The 15,295-nt window shown below is 42.3% G+C and overlaps 1 protein-coding gene across 2 annotated transcripts in view; it reads left to right on the top strand.

The window, feature by feature from the left end:
* The window catches only part of CHAT (choline O-acetyltransferase), a 74,123-nt gene extending 59,236 nt beyond the window's left edge, over window positions 1-14,887 (top strand). For both annotated transcript variants that reach the window (XM_028513200.2, XM_036026696.1), the window contains 4 exons: window positions 3,228-3,369; window positions 3,526-3,588; window positions 11,431-11,568; window positions 13,298-14,887. In XM_028513200.2, the coding sequence (XP_028369001.1) occupies window positions 3,228-3,369; window positions 3,526-3,588; window positions 11,431-11,568; window positions 13,298-13,567 (613 nt within the window). In that variant the 3' untranslated portion in view covers window positions 13,568-14,887. The remainder of the gene's footprint in view (window positions 1-3,227; window positions 3,370-3,525; window positions 3,589-11,430; window positions 11,569-13,297) is intronic.
* Window positions 14,888-15,295: the final 408 nt, after the last annotated feature.

The following is a 15,295-nucleotide window of genomic DNA, read 5'->3' as shown; positions in this document are numbered from 1 at the left end:
TCCAACACTTGTTGTCTGCTGCTTTGTTTATGATGACCATTCTGAATGGTGTAAAGTGGTATCTCATTGTGGTTTTAATTTGCATCTCTCTGATAGCTAGTGATATTGAGCATCTTTTCATGTGTTTCTGTATCCTCTGTGTGTCCTCCTTGGAGAAGTGTCTGTTCAAGTCCCTTGCCCACTTTTTTAATTGGGTTGCTTGTCATCTTAGAGTGGAGTCATATAAGTTCTTTGTATATTTTGGAGATGAAACCCTTGTCTGAGGTATCATTGGCAAATATGTTTTCCCATACAGTTGGTTCTCTTTTTATTTTAATATTGTTTTCTTTAGCCATGCAGAATCTTTTTATGTTGATGAGATACCATTTGTTTATTCTTTCCTTTATGTCCCTTGCTCTAGGGGACATGTCAATAAAAATGTTACTGTGTGAAATATCTGAGATTTTCCTGCCTACATTCTCCTCTAGGACTTTAATGGTGTCTCAGTGTATATTTAAGTCTTTTATCCACCTTGAATTTATTTTTGTGTATGGTGTAAGTTGGTGCTCAAGTTTCATTTTTTTTGTACATAGCTGTCCAGTTCTCCCAACACCACTTGTTGACGAGGCTATTGTTACTCCATTTTATGTTGCTGCCCCCTTTGTCAAATATTAATTAACCATACAGGCTTGGGTTTATTTCTGGGCTCTCCATTCAGCTCCATTGGTCCATGTGCCTGTTTTTATGCCAGTACCAAGCTATTTTGATTACAGCGGCCCTGTAATACAGTTTGGTATCAGGTATTATGATCCCTCCCACTTTGCTCTTCTTTCTCAAAATTGCCACAGGTATTCCAGGTAATTTATGGTTGCATATAAATTTTTGAAGTGTTTGTTCTATGTCTGTGAAATATGCCATTGGTACTTTAATGGGTATTACATTGAATCTGTAAATTGCTTTGGGTAGTATGGACATTTTGATGATGTTAATTCTTCCGATCCATGAACATGGTGTATGTTTCCGTTTGTTTATGTCTTCTTTGATTTCTTTCTTCAGTGTTGTGTAGTTTCCTGCATATAGGTCTTTTACCTCCTTGGTTAGGTTTATTCCTAGGTATTTTATTTTTCTTTTTGCTATATAGAATGGGATTTTTTTCTTGATTTCTGCTTCTGTTGTTTCATTGTTGGTATACAAAAATGCCTTTGATTTCTGGATATTGACTTTGTATCCAGCTGTTTTCATGGTATTATTTTTCATGTGAACTACATTGTTCATTGATTTGTCAACTTTGTTTTCTAGACTGTCCCTCCCAAGCATGACATTCTGGGCGCCTTACATCCCTGGCACAGAGCAGGCATCAGCTACTGAGTCAAACATGGGAAGACACCATAAGAGTGTTAGCTTGGGGTGGCATAATCAGGTCTGTGATTTAGAAAAACCTCTATAGTTGTAGGAAGTAATGGTTGAAGGTTAAGTAGGGCACCTGACTCAACTTTTATAGAACACTAAAACTAACATACAAAACAGAGCAGATCTTCCTCAAGATAAGACTGGCTTCAGTTGGCTCCAGAATTCCAGAAGCAACTGCTCATAAACTGGCATGGCTGGCAAATGGCAGTTGTCCCACCAGATCTGCTTTCAATTTTCAACACCCAGGAAAACAGGAAGTGATCTTCTCTAAAGCTGGAGCAAGGAAGTCTCACTAATATGCAGGCAGCACCCCTGCAGACACAGCATCCTGATCCTAGTGTCCCATGTGGGGCTGCAACTCATGGTGAAAGGGGCAGCCACTCTGAGCATCTGTCTTCTTACAACTCATTGGTAAAGTCTGATGTCACCCTGCATCACTGGTACACAGAGACCTTGCCAGCATAGAACCGTGGCAGGACCTGGTGTCTGGAACTGCAGTCATTGTCGTTCTGATACTCAGATATCAATGGACTGAAATAGACCATGAGGTCAGGTCCCTGCTGGAGCTATGACTGGGGACTGTACTTACTCAATGAGCACTTTAGAGCTTCAGATCCAAAGCTAAGAGGAACCTACACACAGCACCCCCTCCTCACATGATCTTTGCTGTCACTGGACATGGCCAGAAATGGTTGTGGCCAGACAATCTTGGACCTCATTGAAAAGCTAAAACATGATCTGCTTCCCATGGAGAACATTCTTCACAGTCTAAGCTTTAATACATTTTTAAAAATCTGCATCTAGATTCAGCAAAACACTGGAAGCTGCCTCAGTTGGAGTTGATTAGCTGCCAGCCGGTGATGGCATCTATTTTCATGCTTGGCAGAGCATTTGCCTCCAGGGGCCATAGAGATTTGGGAAATGAGCTCCCTGCCTGTGTCCTGGGAAAATGAGATATAAGTGTAATAGAAGTTTATTCACTTGCTCACCAAGCAATACAGAACCAGGGTAGAAGGTAAAGGCCATACTTGGCCTTCTACCCTCCTGGAGCTAACCCAGTGTGGCACAGACATGCCCTGAGAAGGCTGACTTGCTGTGTGATTTTGGGTTGTCACCACTATTCTCTGATTTCTGTGTCTTTCCTTTCTTTCAACCCCAACATCAAGGACTTTACTGACTGGTAAACAAAGGTATGAAGCAGTCAGGTACACAAGCCTAGGGGTACTCACTTGGGGTACACAAACCTAGGGGTACTCACATGCTTAAGGAGAAGACAGTGGCAGGGGCAGTGGCTGCTACTGTTCCCATCATAGGCTTTAAGAAGGAGAGGCACAGCCATAGTTCCCATGGGTCTGTTGGAATCTCAGCCACCACTAGACATTGCAACAGTTTACTCCAGTGACCACTGAGGCCCTTTCCTCCCTCCATCCATAGTTCATGCTTGACTTATTTTAAATAAAACAGGATTCTCTCAAGGGTATGAATGATTAATTGTACAATTATTCCATTCTGTGCCATTAATCAAACATTCATCAGGTCTTGTAGAAAATTCTAGGTTTCCCACCATATTGGGATTTTTTTAAAGCAACCAGTCACTTCTTTATTTTATATCTTTGTAGTATCACCAGTGTATAGAAAGATACATAGCTCTTCATATTAGACTCCCTGATATTCATCTTTGGGAAACTGCCTCTAAAATTCTATTAAGGTTAAAATGAAATACTATGCCAAGTAAAGTCAGGACTGTAAAAATAAACCCAGCTGGACTATCATTCTCTCAGCATTTCAGAATACCCAAGAATACATCTCTATTTGCTATTCATCCATCATCTGTGCAGGCTCCATCTCAGACTCACACCCACCTATGAGAGTGCATCCATTCGCCGGTTCCAGGAGGGACGGGTGGACAACATTCGATCAGCCACTCCAGAGGCACTGAGCTTTGTGAAAGCCATCACTGACCACAAGGCTGCTCTGACAGTAAGTCTTACTCCATCTGAGAAGCCTCAAGGAGGTCACTGGTCTGCTTGACTCTGTGACAGTTAGCTCCTTTGACCTGTTTGTCACTGAGCAGCCTCTTAAAACTCCATATGCTTAGTGTCTGCCATCTGAGACATCTATCTGTTTTGTTTCCAGGATTCAGAGAAGCTGCTGCTTCTGAAGGATGCTATCCGAGCCCAGACCGAGTACACAGTCATGGTAAGTGTTAAGGCACCTCCTTGCTTGAGCTCCTACTGTGGGCTGGGCCAGAGCTGGGTCCACCAGAGCAGAGCCACCACCCAAGCTGGGTAAGAGCTGAGCCACCAACTGTGCAGCAACTCGGCAAGGCCCCCCTGCCTTTTAGAGTCTCCTTCTTCTTACTTTTAGAACCTAGATAACACACCTTTCCTGCTTTCTACATGGATTTTACAAGAATACAATGAATAGTCTTTGAAACAACAACAATAATAATTGCACCAAATACATATAGCAATTTCTACTTTATACTACAAGAGAAGTAAAATGCGAGGGATTGCACCTGGGCTTGCCAAACTGTAGTGATTGTACACCTCACACAATCATAGATGAAGCAGTGTTTATTTCCACCAAGGGAATGAAATGAATAAGGCACTCATTTTGCCTTCTGATTCTTCGTGGTTTTTTATACAGCTTGTAAATAAAAAGTGTTTTCTGAAAATTAATAGTAACATCAAAATCATAAGGAAAATATTTCCCTAGTTTAGGGAAATAATTTACTTTCTAGCACTGCAAGCCAGCATACAAACAACAGAGAATAAGCTATTACTGGGGCCAGTGATCAATATATTAATTGCAAATCATTCTCCTACAGTCTTTAGAAAGAAAAGTTTACCAGATTTTACTTTATGTAGTTGAAAGCAAGTACAATGCATATTTGGGTTTTAGAACTAGTCAATGTAGACTTTCCTCTAATTCACTATGTTCTCTAATGTAGGTCTCCAATTCTGAAGAGTAAAGTGTTTGTTCTGTTTGGGGAAAATCAAGCTTACTCTCAAAAATACTCTCAATGGGTATTTTTTGGTTTTCTGCTTTATGCCAGATAAACTGCTAAGAGTTAGGAAATAAACAATGTAGTCAATAAGCCCCATCATTGGGAGTTTACTCTGTAGTTAGGAGAGACCCTTAAATGATAAATCCAATCCCACATGAAAGGAGCCCTCAGGAAGTAGCAGGGAGCATGGAGAAACTGCTCACTCTTCTGCTTGGGAAAGCTAAGATGACATCATGGAGGAAATGGTGCTTAATGAGACATGAAGGATGAGGAAGTACTTGTAACAGACATAGAAGCAAAGGATGGCTCCAGAAGGCAACAGCATGTGCAAAAAGTCTTGAGAGACATTGGAGGAAAAGCAAGTAGTTTGGTATGTGCAAAGAGCAGAGGAGAACCCTGGTTGGTGTGGTTCAGTGGATTGAGTGTGGGTCTGTGAACCAAAGGGTCACTGGTTTGATTCCCAGTCAGGGCACATACCTGGGTTGTGGGCCAGGTCCCCAGTAGAGGGGGCACGAGAGGCAACCACACATTAATGTTTCTTTCCATCTCTTCCTCCTTCCCTTCCCCTCTGTCTAAAAAGTAAGTAAGTAAGTAAGTAAGTAAGTAAGTAAATAAATAAATAAATAAATAAACATACAAACAAACAGAGGAGCAAGAGAGGTCATGACTTTGGATTTTCCTGTCACAAAGCTACTCTGATGACCAGGTAGAAGGAGTGGTCTGCCAAGACATAGCAATACTGATTATGTACAAGAACCTATATATATTTAGAAAGACCTTGTATAAGGACTGAAGTAGACCAGGGATGGAGGCTGAAGAAGAAGCACAAACTCTTGATTAAATATGGTGGCTTGAACACAAGGGTTAGCTGTCACTCCCTCTAAAATGGTCACAGATACCAGCAAAGGGATTTCAAAATTTTTCTATCCTAACCTGAGGACATTTTTTGTTGCTTTTAGAGAGAAAGGAAGAGAGAGAGAGAAAGGGTGGGGGGAGGAGAGAGAGAGAGAGAGAGAGAGAAATATTGATGCAAGAGAGAAGCATCAATTGGTTGCTTTCCATGTGTGCCTGGACTGGTAATTGTACACACATGGACTACAGATTGAACCCAAAACCTTTCAGTTATGAGATGACTCTCCAACCAACTGAGCCACACAAGCCGGGCCAGCAAAGAAATTTCTTAAGTCACAAATACACTAGGAAAAAGAGAATAGAAACGGAGGTGACAGCAAAGTTTCAGAGCTGAAAAGTAAAATAGGTGACAACTAATTTAGCAGATCTGAGGAAGCTAAAACCCAAGCAAATCATGAGAGAGGTTCAGAAGGCTAATGAACTATATTGCAGGACCTCAGACATTGGAGGGTCCCACCACATGTAGGGGTACACCTGGCCAAGATGGACACATAGGTTGATACACTTTGCTGCCTTGCAAAAGAAAAACAAGGACAACAACAAATTTAAAAATAAAAAACAACAAGAACTGCCATAAAATCAAACTGTATGGAAGCCCAACAACCAAGGAAGTAAAGAAGAAATATTCATACGGACTGGTAGGGGGTGGGTAGAGATGGGCAGCAGGGGTGGAGAGGATGCTTGGCAAAGTGGCAGTTGGAGGACTATATGGGAAAGGTGGTAGCTGGTGGTCTCACATTTGTGTGCAGATAAACTGGGAGGAACAACTGGGGAGAAAGACCGTCCAACCCAAAGTTCCAGTGTGGGAAAAGAAAACTTCAAAACCTCTGGCTGTAAAAAGTTGTGGGGATTGCAGCAGTGGGAGAAACTCCCAGCCTCATAGAAGAGTTCATTGGAGAGACCCATAGGGTCCTAGGATGTACACAAGCTCATCCACCTGGGAATCAGCACCAGAAGGGCCCAATTTGCTTCTGGACAGCAGAGGGAGTCACTAAAAGCCAGTGGAGAGCTGAGAAAGTGGCATTGTTCCCTCTGACCTTTCCCACACATACAGTGTCACAATGCAGTGATATGGGCTGTCCTGCCCAGGTGAATATCTAAGGCTCCACCCCTTATAATGTATCAGGTGTGCTGAGACAAAGAGATACGGCCCAAATGAAAGGACAGATCAAAACTCCAGAAAAACAACTAAGCAGCAAAGAGATAACCAACCTATCAGATGCAGACTTGAAAGCACTAGTAATCAAGATGTTCACAGAGATGGTTGAGTATGGTCACAAAATAGAGGAAAAGGTGAAGGCTATGCAAAGTGAAATAAAGAAAAATATGCAGGGAACCGACAGTGAAGGGAAGGAAACCAGAACTCAAATCAACCATTTGGAGCAGAAGGAAGAAATAAACTTTCATCCAGAACAGAATGAAGAAACAAGAATTCAAAAAAGTGAGAAAAGGCTGAGGAAACTCTGGGACAACTTTAAATGTTCCAACATCTAAATCATAGGGGTACCAGAAGGAAAAGAGGAAGAGCAAGAAACTGAAAACTTATTTGAAAAAATAATGGAGAACCTTCCCTGTCTGGCAAAGGAAATAGACTTCCAGAAAGTCCAGGAAGCTCAGAGAGTCCCAAAGAAGTTGGACCCAAGGAAGCACACACAAAGGCAGGTCAAAATCACATTACCCAAGATTAAAGATAAGGAGAGACTCTTAAAAGCAGCAAGAGAAAGGGAAACAGCTACCTACAAAGGAGTTCCCATTAGTCTATCAGCTGATTTCTCAAAAGAAACCTTGCAGGCAAGAAGGGGCTGGAAAGAAGTATTTGAGGTCAAGAAAGGCAAGGACCCCCATCCAAAATTAGTCTACCCCACAAAGCTATCACTTTGAATTGAAAGTCAGATAAAGTGTTTCCCAGATAAGGTCAAGTTAAAGGAGTTCATCATCACCCAGCCTTTATTATATGAAATGTTAAAGGGAACTCTCTAAGAAAAAGAAAAAGATCAAAACTATGAACTGTGAAATGACAACAAACAACTATCAACAACTGAACCTAAAAAAAAAAACAACAACAAGCAAACAACTAGAGCAGGAACAGTATCACAGAAATGTAGATCACATGGAGGGTTGTCAAAGAGAGGGAGTGGGGAGAGAATAGGGGAAAAGGTGCAGGGAATAAGAAGCATAAATAATAGGTACAAAATAGACAGGGTAAGATATAGTATAGGAAATGGAGAAGCCAAGGAACATATATGTACGACCCATGTACATGAGCTAAGGTGGGGAAAATGCTGGTGGGAGGCAGGGTGCATGGTGGAGAGGGGAATAAAGGTGAGAAAAAATGGACAATTGTAATAGCATAATCAATAAAATATACTTTAAAAAAAGTAGGGGTTCATGTGCTGCTGAAGAGGATTGGTAGATTTATCTAAGAAACAGACTTCCAGTTCCCCTCCACCACCCCACACAGCCAGGCTAGTACCTTCCCCTTCCCCAGGGGTAAACTAGAAGCTTAGCTTCTGGAGAGGTCGAAGAAGTACTCTACATTTGGGGACACCAGGTACATCTGAGGGAGTGGATATTTTCCTCAAAATGGAGGATTAATCAACGTTGGCTTACCTAATAATAAACCCTCCAGCCATTCAGCTCCAGGTACACTGCTAACCACTTTTATTACCACCTCTCCCCAAGAAGATTAAAGGGTTTCTATGTGGTAAAACTGATCTGGCTAAGAGAATAGAGACACAGATACTGACAGTGGGGGTCCCAATGAAAAACCCAGCTAGCTCACTTCACAGGAAAGTCCACCAACTGACAAACATATTCTCACTCTTCTACTCATATTATCAGTGCTTTATTCTTAAGTATAAATGGATGGCCATAAATCATCATACATTGAGGAGGGCTGCTAACACAAAAGATTAAAACCAGTACAAACAATTTTGTGTAATTTTAAAAGTAACTTAAAACACAAATTGAATGAAAACAATGCAGGAAACAGGACTCATTAAAACTATAAATGAAATCTTCTGAAAGATAAGTGATATTATTGCATTCATAAATAAAAATAAAATTTTATTTCTTTTTCAATAAATAAAAATATCTCAGGGAAAATATGGTGGAAATGTAATTGGACTTCTCAACAGCATCACTGGAAGGTGGAATATGATGGAGCAATGCTTTCAAATTCTAAAGGATACATAATTTTTAACACATATTCCATACCCAGCCAAACTATCACCAAGTTTGAAAAAAGAATAAGGATATTTTCAGACAGATAAGATTTCAAAATTTTTACTTATTAGGCTCTGTTTCTTGTAAAGCTATTGGAGGATGTAGACCACTAAAGTAAGAATAAAACAAAAAAGAAAAATAAAAGTTAGAGGATCCAAAAATAAGAAGATCAATACAAGAAGTAGAGAAAGAGGATGATGATAGTAAAGGGAGATTCCAAGTTGACAGCTGTTCAGCAGTCCATAGAAGAGCAAGAATTGAGAAGAGAAATGAACCTGATAATTTTCAGATATATTTTAACTGAGAGAAGTTTTATACTTCTGGCTGAGCATTTAGGAATCAACTAGTTATAGATATATAGAAAGCTCAGAAGGTGGGGAAAATCATAATTTAAAAGTTGTCAATTCTAGGGAAAACAAAAAAAGTTGAGTAAGAAAGGAAATCTAATCACAATACACTAAGGACTCATCTGTGAATAACTGCATAATTATAATCATGTAAACACTGAATGTTGATCAAGCAACAAAGAGTTAAAATGTAACTATTGGGAAGGTGGGAGAGTGCAAGTGTCTTGGGGGAGCAGTGGTACCAAAGAGTCAAAGTTCATCTTCTATCATAAGATTATAGGTAAAACAAAAAATACAGTAATGATTATCAAAGCATGTTATTTAGAAGTAAGAAAGTAAAAGTTGAAAGTGTTCTGGGTGGTTGTCTCTGTGGAGTGGGAATCATTGCTGACAAGGCAACATAAGCCTTTGGTTTATTTGGGTTTTTAAACTATATAAATAGATAACTTTGATAATTAAATGTTTAGGAAAAAAATTTAGAAAACTATTCTCCAAAGCATTGCCACAGGGTTATTTTGTGTTAACTGTTTTAAGTTGACTCTATCTAAAAAAATAGATAGAGTATGGGGAGAGGAGAGCTATGACGATGCTTTATAAGTAAATCTGGTGCTTGGTTGGCCATGAAGGGTAAGGGACAAGGGAAAGGATCAAGGAAACCTGCAAATATCTAGCAAATATATTTGGTAGTGGTGGTAAAGAAAGGAAATTACAGTGAAGGAGCAAATATTGTCCAGACCCCTATCACATTTTTCCACAGCACCATATGGTTTCCTTCATAGCACTTACCTCAGTTTTGATCACAAGTTTATGTGAATGGTTGCTTAATATCTGCCTCCCACCACACACAAGGCTCCAGTGAGGGTTGATCTAGGACTTCTTTGTTCTCTGTTGCCTTTCCAGTGCGCAGCAACATCAGGCACATAGTAGGCATTCAATTAAGATTGATGATGTGTCATTTTACTTATTACTACTCATGGTTCTAATCCAAGCAATCTGTTAAACCAATGCAAGTTGTCACATTGTCAGTTCAGAGAGGGTGAAAACAGGGGTGGGTTGGCTTCTTTTACAGATCCACAGAAATCAGCAATTAAACAGAGTTAACCAGAGAAATTAGAAGTGAACTCTACTTCATAGATGGTCTCAGTTCTTCCCTTGTCCTAATGAGGCAAGGCTAAAGAGAGCTATGGTTGCCCTCACTGATGTGGCTCAGTCAGCTGTAGCATCATCCTGTACACTGAAAGGCTGTAGGTTTGATTCCCAGTCAGGGCATATACCAGGGTTGCAGGTTTGATCCCAGGTTGTGAGGCCAAGAGAGGCAACCAATCAATGTTTCCCTCTCACACTGATGTTTCTCTCTCTCTTTTAAAAATGTCCTCAGGTGAACATTGAAAAATAATAATAATAAAGTCAGCTGTGGTTGTATAACATGCCTTTCCAGCCTATAATTGGGTGCATTTAGAGAGACTAGGGCATCTGAGCCATCTTTATGCATTCGTTCCCAACTGAAAGACAATAGCTGTCAAAATCTCCAAATGTGCTTTGTAAATCTGAGCAAAGTTCACTGTGATGGGAGGTTTCCTCATATATGGGGCTTTAACAGTTGGGGAGGGCACTCCACAACAGTTACAACTTCCCTGAGGGTGACCCAGAGGTTATCACTGTAGGCCAGAGGTGGACCCCATGCCTGCATCAGCCCCCCCCAAAATTGTCCCAAATAAACATGTAATCCAAGCAAAACCAGCAATGTGTCCTATACATGCAGCCTAAAGTGGGAAACATATAGAATATGTGCCCTGACCCATGGCCCCACTTTCAGCCACACCACCACACTGAGTGCCTCCTACACAGAGATTCTGGAGCTCCCATTGCTATTATCTTATCCTTTGATGATAGCTTGTAATAAGAAGGAAAAAAACCTTTCTCCATTTAAAGAGATTTTTCCTTAAAAATATCAGCTGGACCTCTGCTAAGATGTCTACTTTCTGTCTGAAAATGATTTCTTAGATTTTGAGCCCATGAAATAGCAGCCAAGATTCAGGAACAGATTTAACACCCTCTATCCTCATTCCTAGGGCTCTGGCTGGAGGATCAAGTGTTGGTTATGGTGAGAGTCTGCCCAGTGGCAGCCTAGGGCACCCCTCACCATGTTTGTGTAGGGCTTGGCAGTCCCTGGGCCCAGCACTTGTCCTCCCCAGACTCCACTATCTGAGAAGGTTCTGAGGATGGCTCAGCAACTCTGCTCCTTTCACTTATAGCACTAAGTGGTCATACATGGTACACATCAGTAGTGACCATGGGAGGGACTCATATTAGAATGAAGCCAGATCTGGACTCATCCTGTGCACATAACAAATGCACAAGGGCCTAAGGAGCAGAGCCACATGTTAAAGTGGTCAGTTCTGGGCTCCCTCCCATGCACACTGTTTGCAGCAAGCACTGAGAAACTATGGTCAATGGAGTCACCATTAGCACTGTAAACTGGAAAGGAAGACAGGAGGTATAAGGAGCCCACATCTCATTTACTATTCTTTGTTCCTTACTGCCTAGGCCATAACAGGGATGGCTATTGACAACCACCTGCTGGGATTGCGGGAGCTGGCCCGAGAAATGTGCAAGGAGCTACCTGAGATATTCATGGATGAAACATATTTGATGAGCAATCAATTTGTCCTCTCCACCAGCCAGGTACATGTAGCCCTACTGCGACCATCACCTAAGAAGCCACTTAGTGTAACCAGTGGGCTTTCTGTAGAGCTCAGTGAATATAGCCCACTGGTTGGATTTCAGAAAGTCCTGTATCTACATCTCATGAGCTCTGTAACCTGCAAAATGACCTAAATAGCCAGAGAACTGGTTTTCATCTTCTAAGTGGGAGTAATCACAAACATGACCTTAGTAGAGGTGGACAGGACAGGAAAGCACCCATCCTGGTGTCCTAACCATTACGCTTACTCTCTTTCAATGTTACCTCTGAAGCCTGACAGGCCTAGAATGAAGTCCTGACTCAACTATATGCATTGATGTAGGTAGAAAGCCCAGCCCAGTGCCTGGTATGACAGGGTCCTCCAAGCAGGCCACAGCCATTATAAGGGTCCAGTGACCAACAGTAGGTGATTGGCTGCCAGCCCAGCATCTCCTAACCAACCCCACAGGCTTGTTCTGTTGGAGGCCTGCTGTCACAAAGATAGAATGAAATCTATTAGAGAAAGGCAGCAGTTTAGGAAAGGAAGTACCACTCCCTCGCTGCCCCAATATGTCAGTTTCCTAAACTCCACCTCATCTGTGAAAGGCTGGACATTGGCAATAAAAGGAACTCATAAAGTTGTGTTTGAGGATAAAAGTCCTCTCAGTAATTTGATTTTCTTATTACTGCAGTGAGCTCACAAACATGACTAAATGGGGGCAGAACACAACATAAATTCTTCAGGAAACCATCCATGGGCAAAAAGTGCTTTGGAATGGCTTTATGGCCTTTGGCTGTTGCATAGCAAATTTATCTGACAATGAGGTGACTCTATTAGCAAGACTAGTGGTTTGTTCTGCCCCATTGAAACAACCAGTGTCATTTCTGAAGGCCTGAGTACACAGTGCCAGAAACCTATGGGTTTAAAACAAACCTACCCTGCACCTGACCCAAAATGTGTTCTATTTTCTCCCTAAGACCAGCTAATAAAATTAATTGGAGTGCAGTGGTTTGGGGTTCTTTGTTTCAACTGGAAATGAACATTTAAGACTTAAATGCCTTCAGAAACAATTTTCTGGGTTTGTGATCTGGATTACAAAATATCGGTGCTCTGAATTCAAAACATATCAGGTATATAACTAAAACTCCAATTGATGGCAAACTTCAAAATACCCTGTGCCTGGTAATTGTGCATGACCAGACTGTGGGGAAAAAAATCAGACCAGTCAGGCAATGCTGACAGTAATTAAGGATATGGGGGAAATTGACAGAGGAGACAGGCCAGATTTCCTCCAGTTCATAAATTACTCCCTCTGGAAAGACATTGAACCATTGGGTGTCACCAGGGTGCCATTTACTAAATTACTCTGATTGCCTCAGTGCCTCAAATGGCCCCCAGGTGAAGGAGAGACTCAGCTGAGACCCAGCAGCAGTTGAATTTGGGAGCTTCTGACTCCACAAGAAGAGCAGATTTCACACCAGGGAACGGCTTATGACCTTCTTCTCCTCATATCATGCAGTTAGATGGGTTTGTCATTATGACTCTGGGTGTGGCCATCTATGCTGAAGCAGTCAGTTGATTTGGTTAATTCAGTCAAATGCCCAGGTGGAAAATAGTCAGAGAAGCAAATACTCCATTGAGGCCCCCAGATTGTTAGAACATATTTCATTCTGGCAGGCTCACACGTTGCATTTCAGAACAATCAGCTCCAGATCTGTCCTCTCCTGCAGGTACCCACAGCCATGGAGATGTTTTGCTGCTATGGGCCAGTCGTGCCCGAAGGGTATGGTGCCTGCTACAACCCCCAGCCTGAAAGCATTCTTTTCTGCATCTCAAGCTTCCACAGCTGCAAAGAAACCTCTTCTCCCAAGTTTGCAAAAGCTGTAGAAGAAAGCCTGACTGAAATGAAAGACCTCTGCAGTCTGCCTCAGTCTGCTGCAGGCAAGCCACTGGTGACAAAAGAAAAGGCAACAAGGCCCAGCCAGTGCCACCAACCTTGACTCCTACCACTGCATATCACCTCCCCAAATCCAGCATTCTGCAGCTGCCAGACCCTGCTGAACCCCTGCTTTCAACCCTCACCCTAGCTTTCTGCAGCTCCTCTGTCCCCAGGGCCAAACACACAGACCAAAGGGGGACATCACACAAAGTTGAATGTCTGGAAGAAACTGTCTCTCATTAGGCATGAAACTGTCATTGGTTGTAGAGCTGCCTTCTGGCCTGTGCACTGATAAAACTAGTGATAAGAAAATCAGACCAGCCTGGTTCAAAAGTGGCTGGGGTGAATTGGGGAAATGCACACTGACTTCCCTTCACCACCTTGGAAGCTTAATGTTGGTATTTGCTTCCCCGAGAGGACCTAGAATGTCTAGGTCCCATTTTTGGCCAACAGAAGAATTAATCACCTTATTAAGTGCAATGTACCTAATGAATCATGAGGAAACAGTCTAACTCTAAGTCATTACCTCTTTTCTTTTGGGGAGGAGTAGGGGGATTCGTTTTTAGATTCAAACAGTCTAATCATTCAAAGTGGCTTGTGCTGAACCATACAGTTCTGTAAGCTCTTACTCACCTATACACACAGAACCCAAGTTAATTTAATATATAGTGACCTGGACCCACAAATGCATTACACCTTTCACTTCCCAGGGACAGCTTTCAATTGAACTCATAAAATCTGATCTGGCTATACTGGAAAGGGAAAAAAACTTGTCTGTCATTGCTCTGGAGTACTTGCTGCTCCCTGCTTCCCCAGGGGCCTCAGGGACAATCCCTGTTGAATAAACAGTGTAGCCCAGGGCAAGCAGTGGAGATGGAGGGAGGACCAGCATACTTCCCCAAGGAACCTGCCACTTCTGTTTTTCTGGCTGCTTTCTTACTCCCTTTCACACAAAAAAGTGCCCATAGGTGACCTGCCTTTTAGAGGAGAGGAGAGAGGGTTGCATTGAGAGTTTTCTGTTGTTGTTGATTTGTTTTATTTACCTTTAAGAGATGCCTTTAAGAATACTGTTGTGATGTTAATTTCAGGAAATGATCTCAGTGGCCCAAGTAGGACATCCTTGGACAGATGGGTGTGTGTCTTTATGTGAGGGATGTTGTCCAGGGATTAGAACTTAAACCTACATGGAGGAGCCCAGAGCAGGACTCTCCTATGGCCTTAGGGGCTGCAGAATAGCTGGCCAGGAGGGAGTACAGCCACATCCAGAGCCAACCCTGATGGAGGGCAGACAGTCCACAGAGCCATAGTTGGACTTGTCCTGAGAGGCTTTGATCATAGAAGAGATCTTCCCACTGGGGCATGTTTTTATGGGAAACCTAAAGGACAAAGGAGTAGGAAAGCAGCCAGAAAAACCAAATAGCACATAGCCAAGGCTGCCTCTTTCTGACCAGAGGAACTGCAGAGTTCAGCTCTCATCACTTCGGGTTCCTGGGTGGGAGTGGGGGAATCCTGAAAAAGTCATCCCCATTCCTGCCCCACCCCCACCCATCCTGCTGTGTTCTGTGACATTCTGAGCACTCCACCCTGGTCCAGGGACGCTGCACCTGTCCCTTTATTGGGTCATTCTGTATGCTGTCTGCCTTTGACCTGTTTTGAAGCAGGTGGGGTAGAGATGGGAGCAGGCATTTTGACATTTCCTTAGCTCTTCAAAAATACACGCAGTCCCAAGCAGTCAATTCCCTGAGACCCTGGTTTTAGATTGTGGACTTCTATTGAATAACCCTGGAGA

The sequence above is a fragment of the Phyllostomus discolor genome, chromosome 5, assembly GCF_004126475.2.
Source record: "Phyllostomus discolor isolate MPI-MPIP mPhyDis1 chromosome 5, mPhyDis1.pri.v3, whole genome shotgun sequence".
NCBI classification, from domain to species: Eukaryota; Metazoa; Chordata; class Mammalia; order Chiroptera; family Phyllostomidae; genus Phyllostomus; species Phyllostomus discolor.
This window is presented reverse-complemented; position numbering and strand designations above follow the sequence as displayed.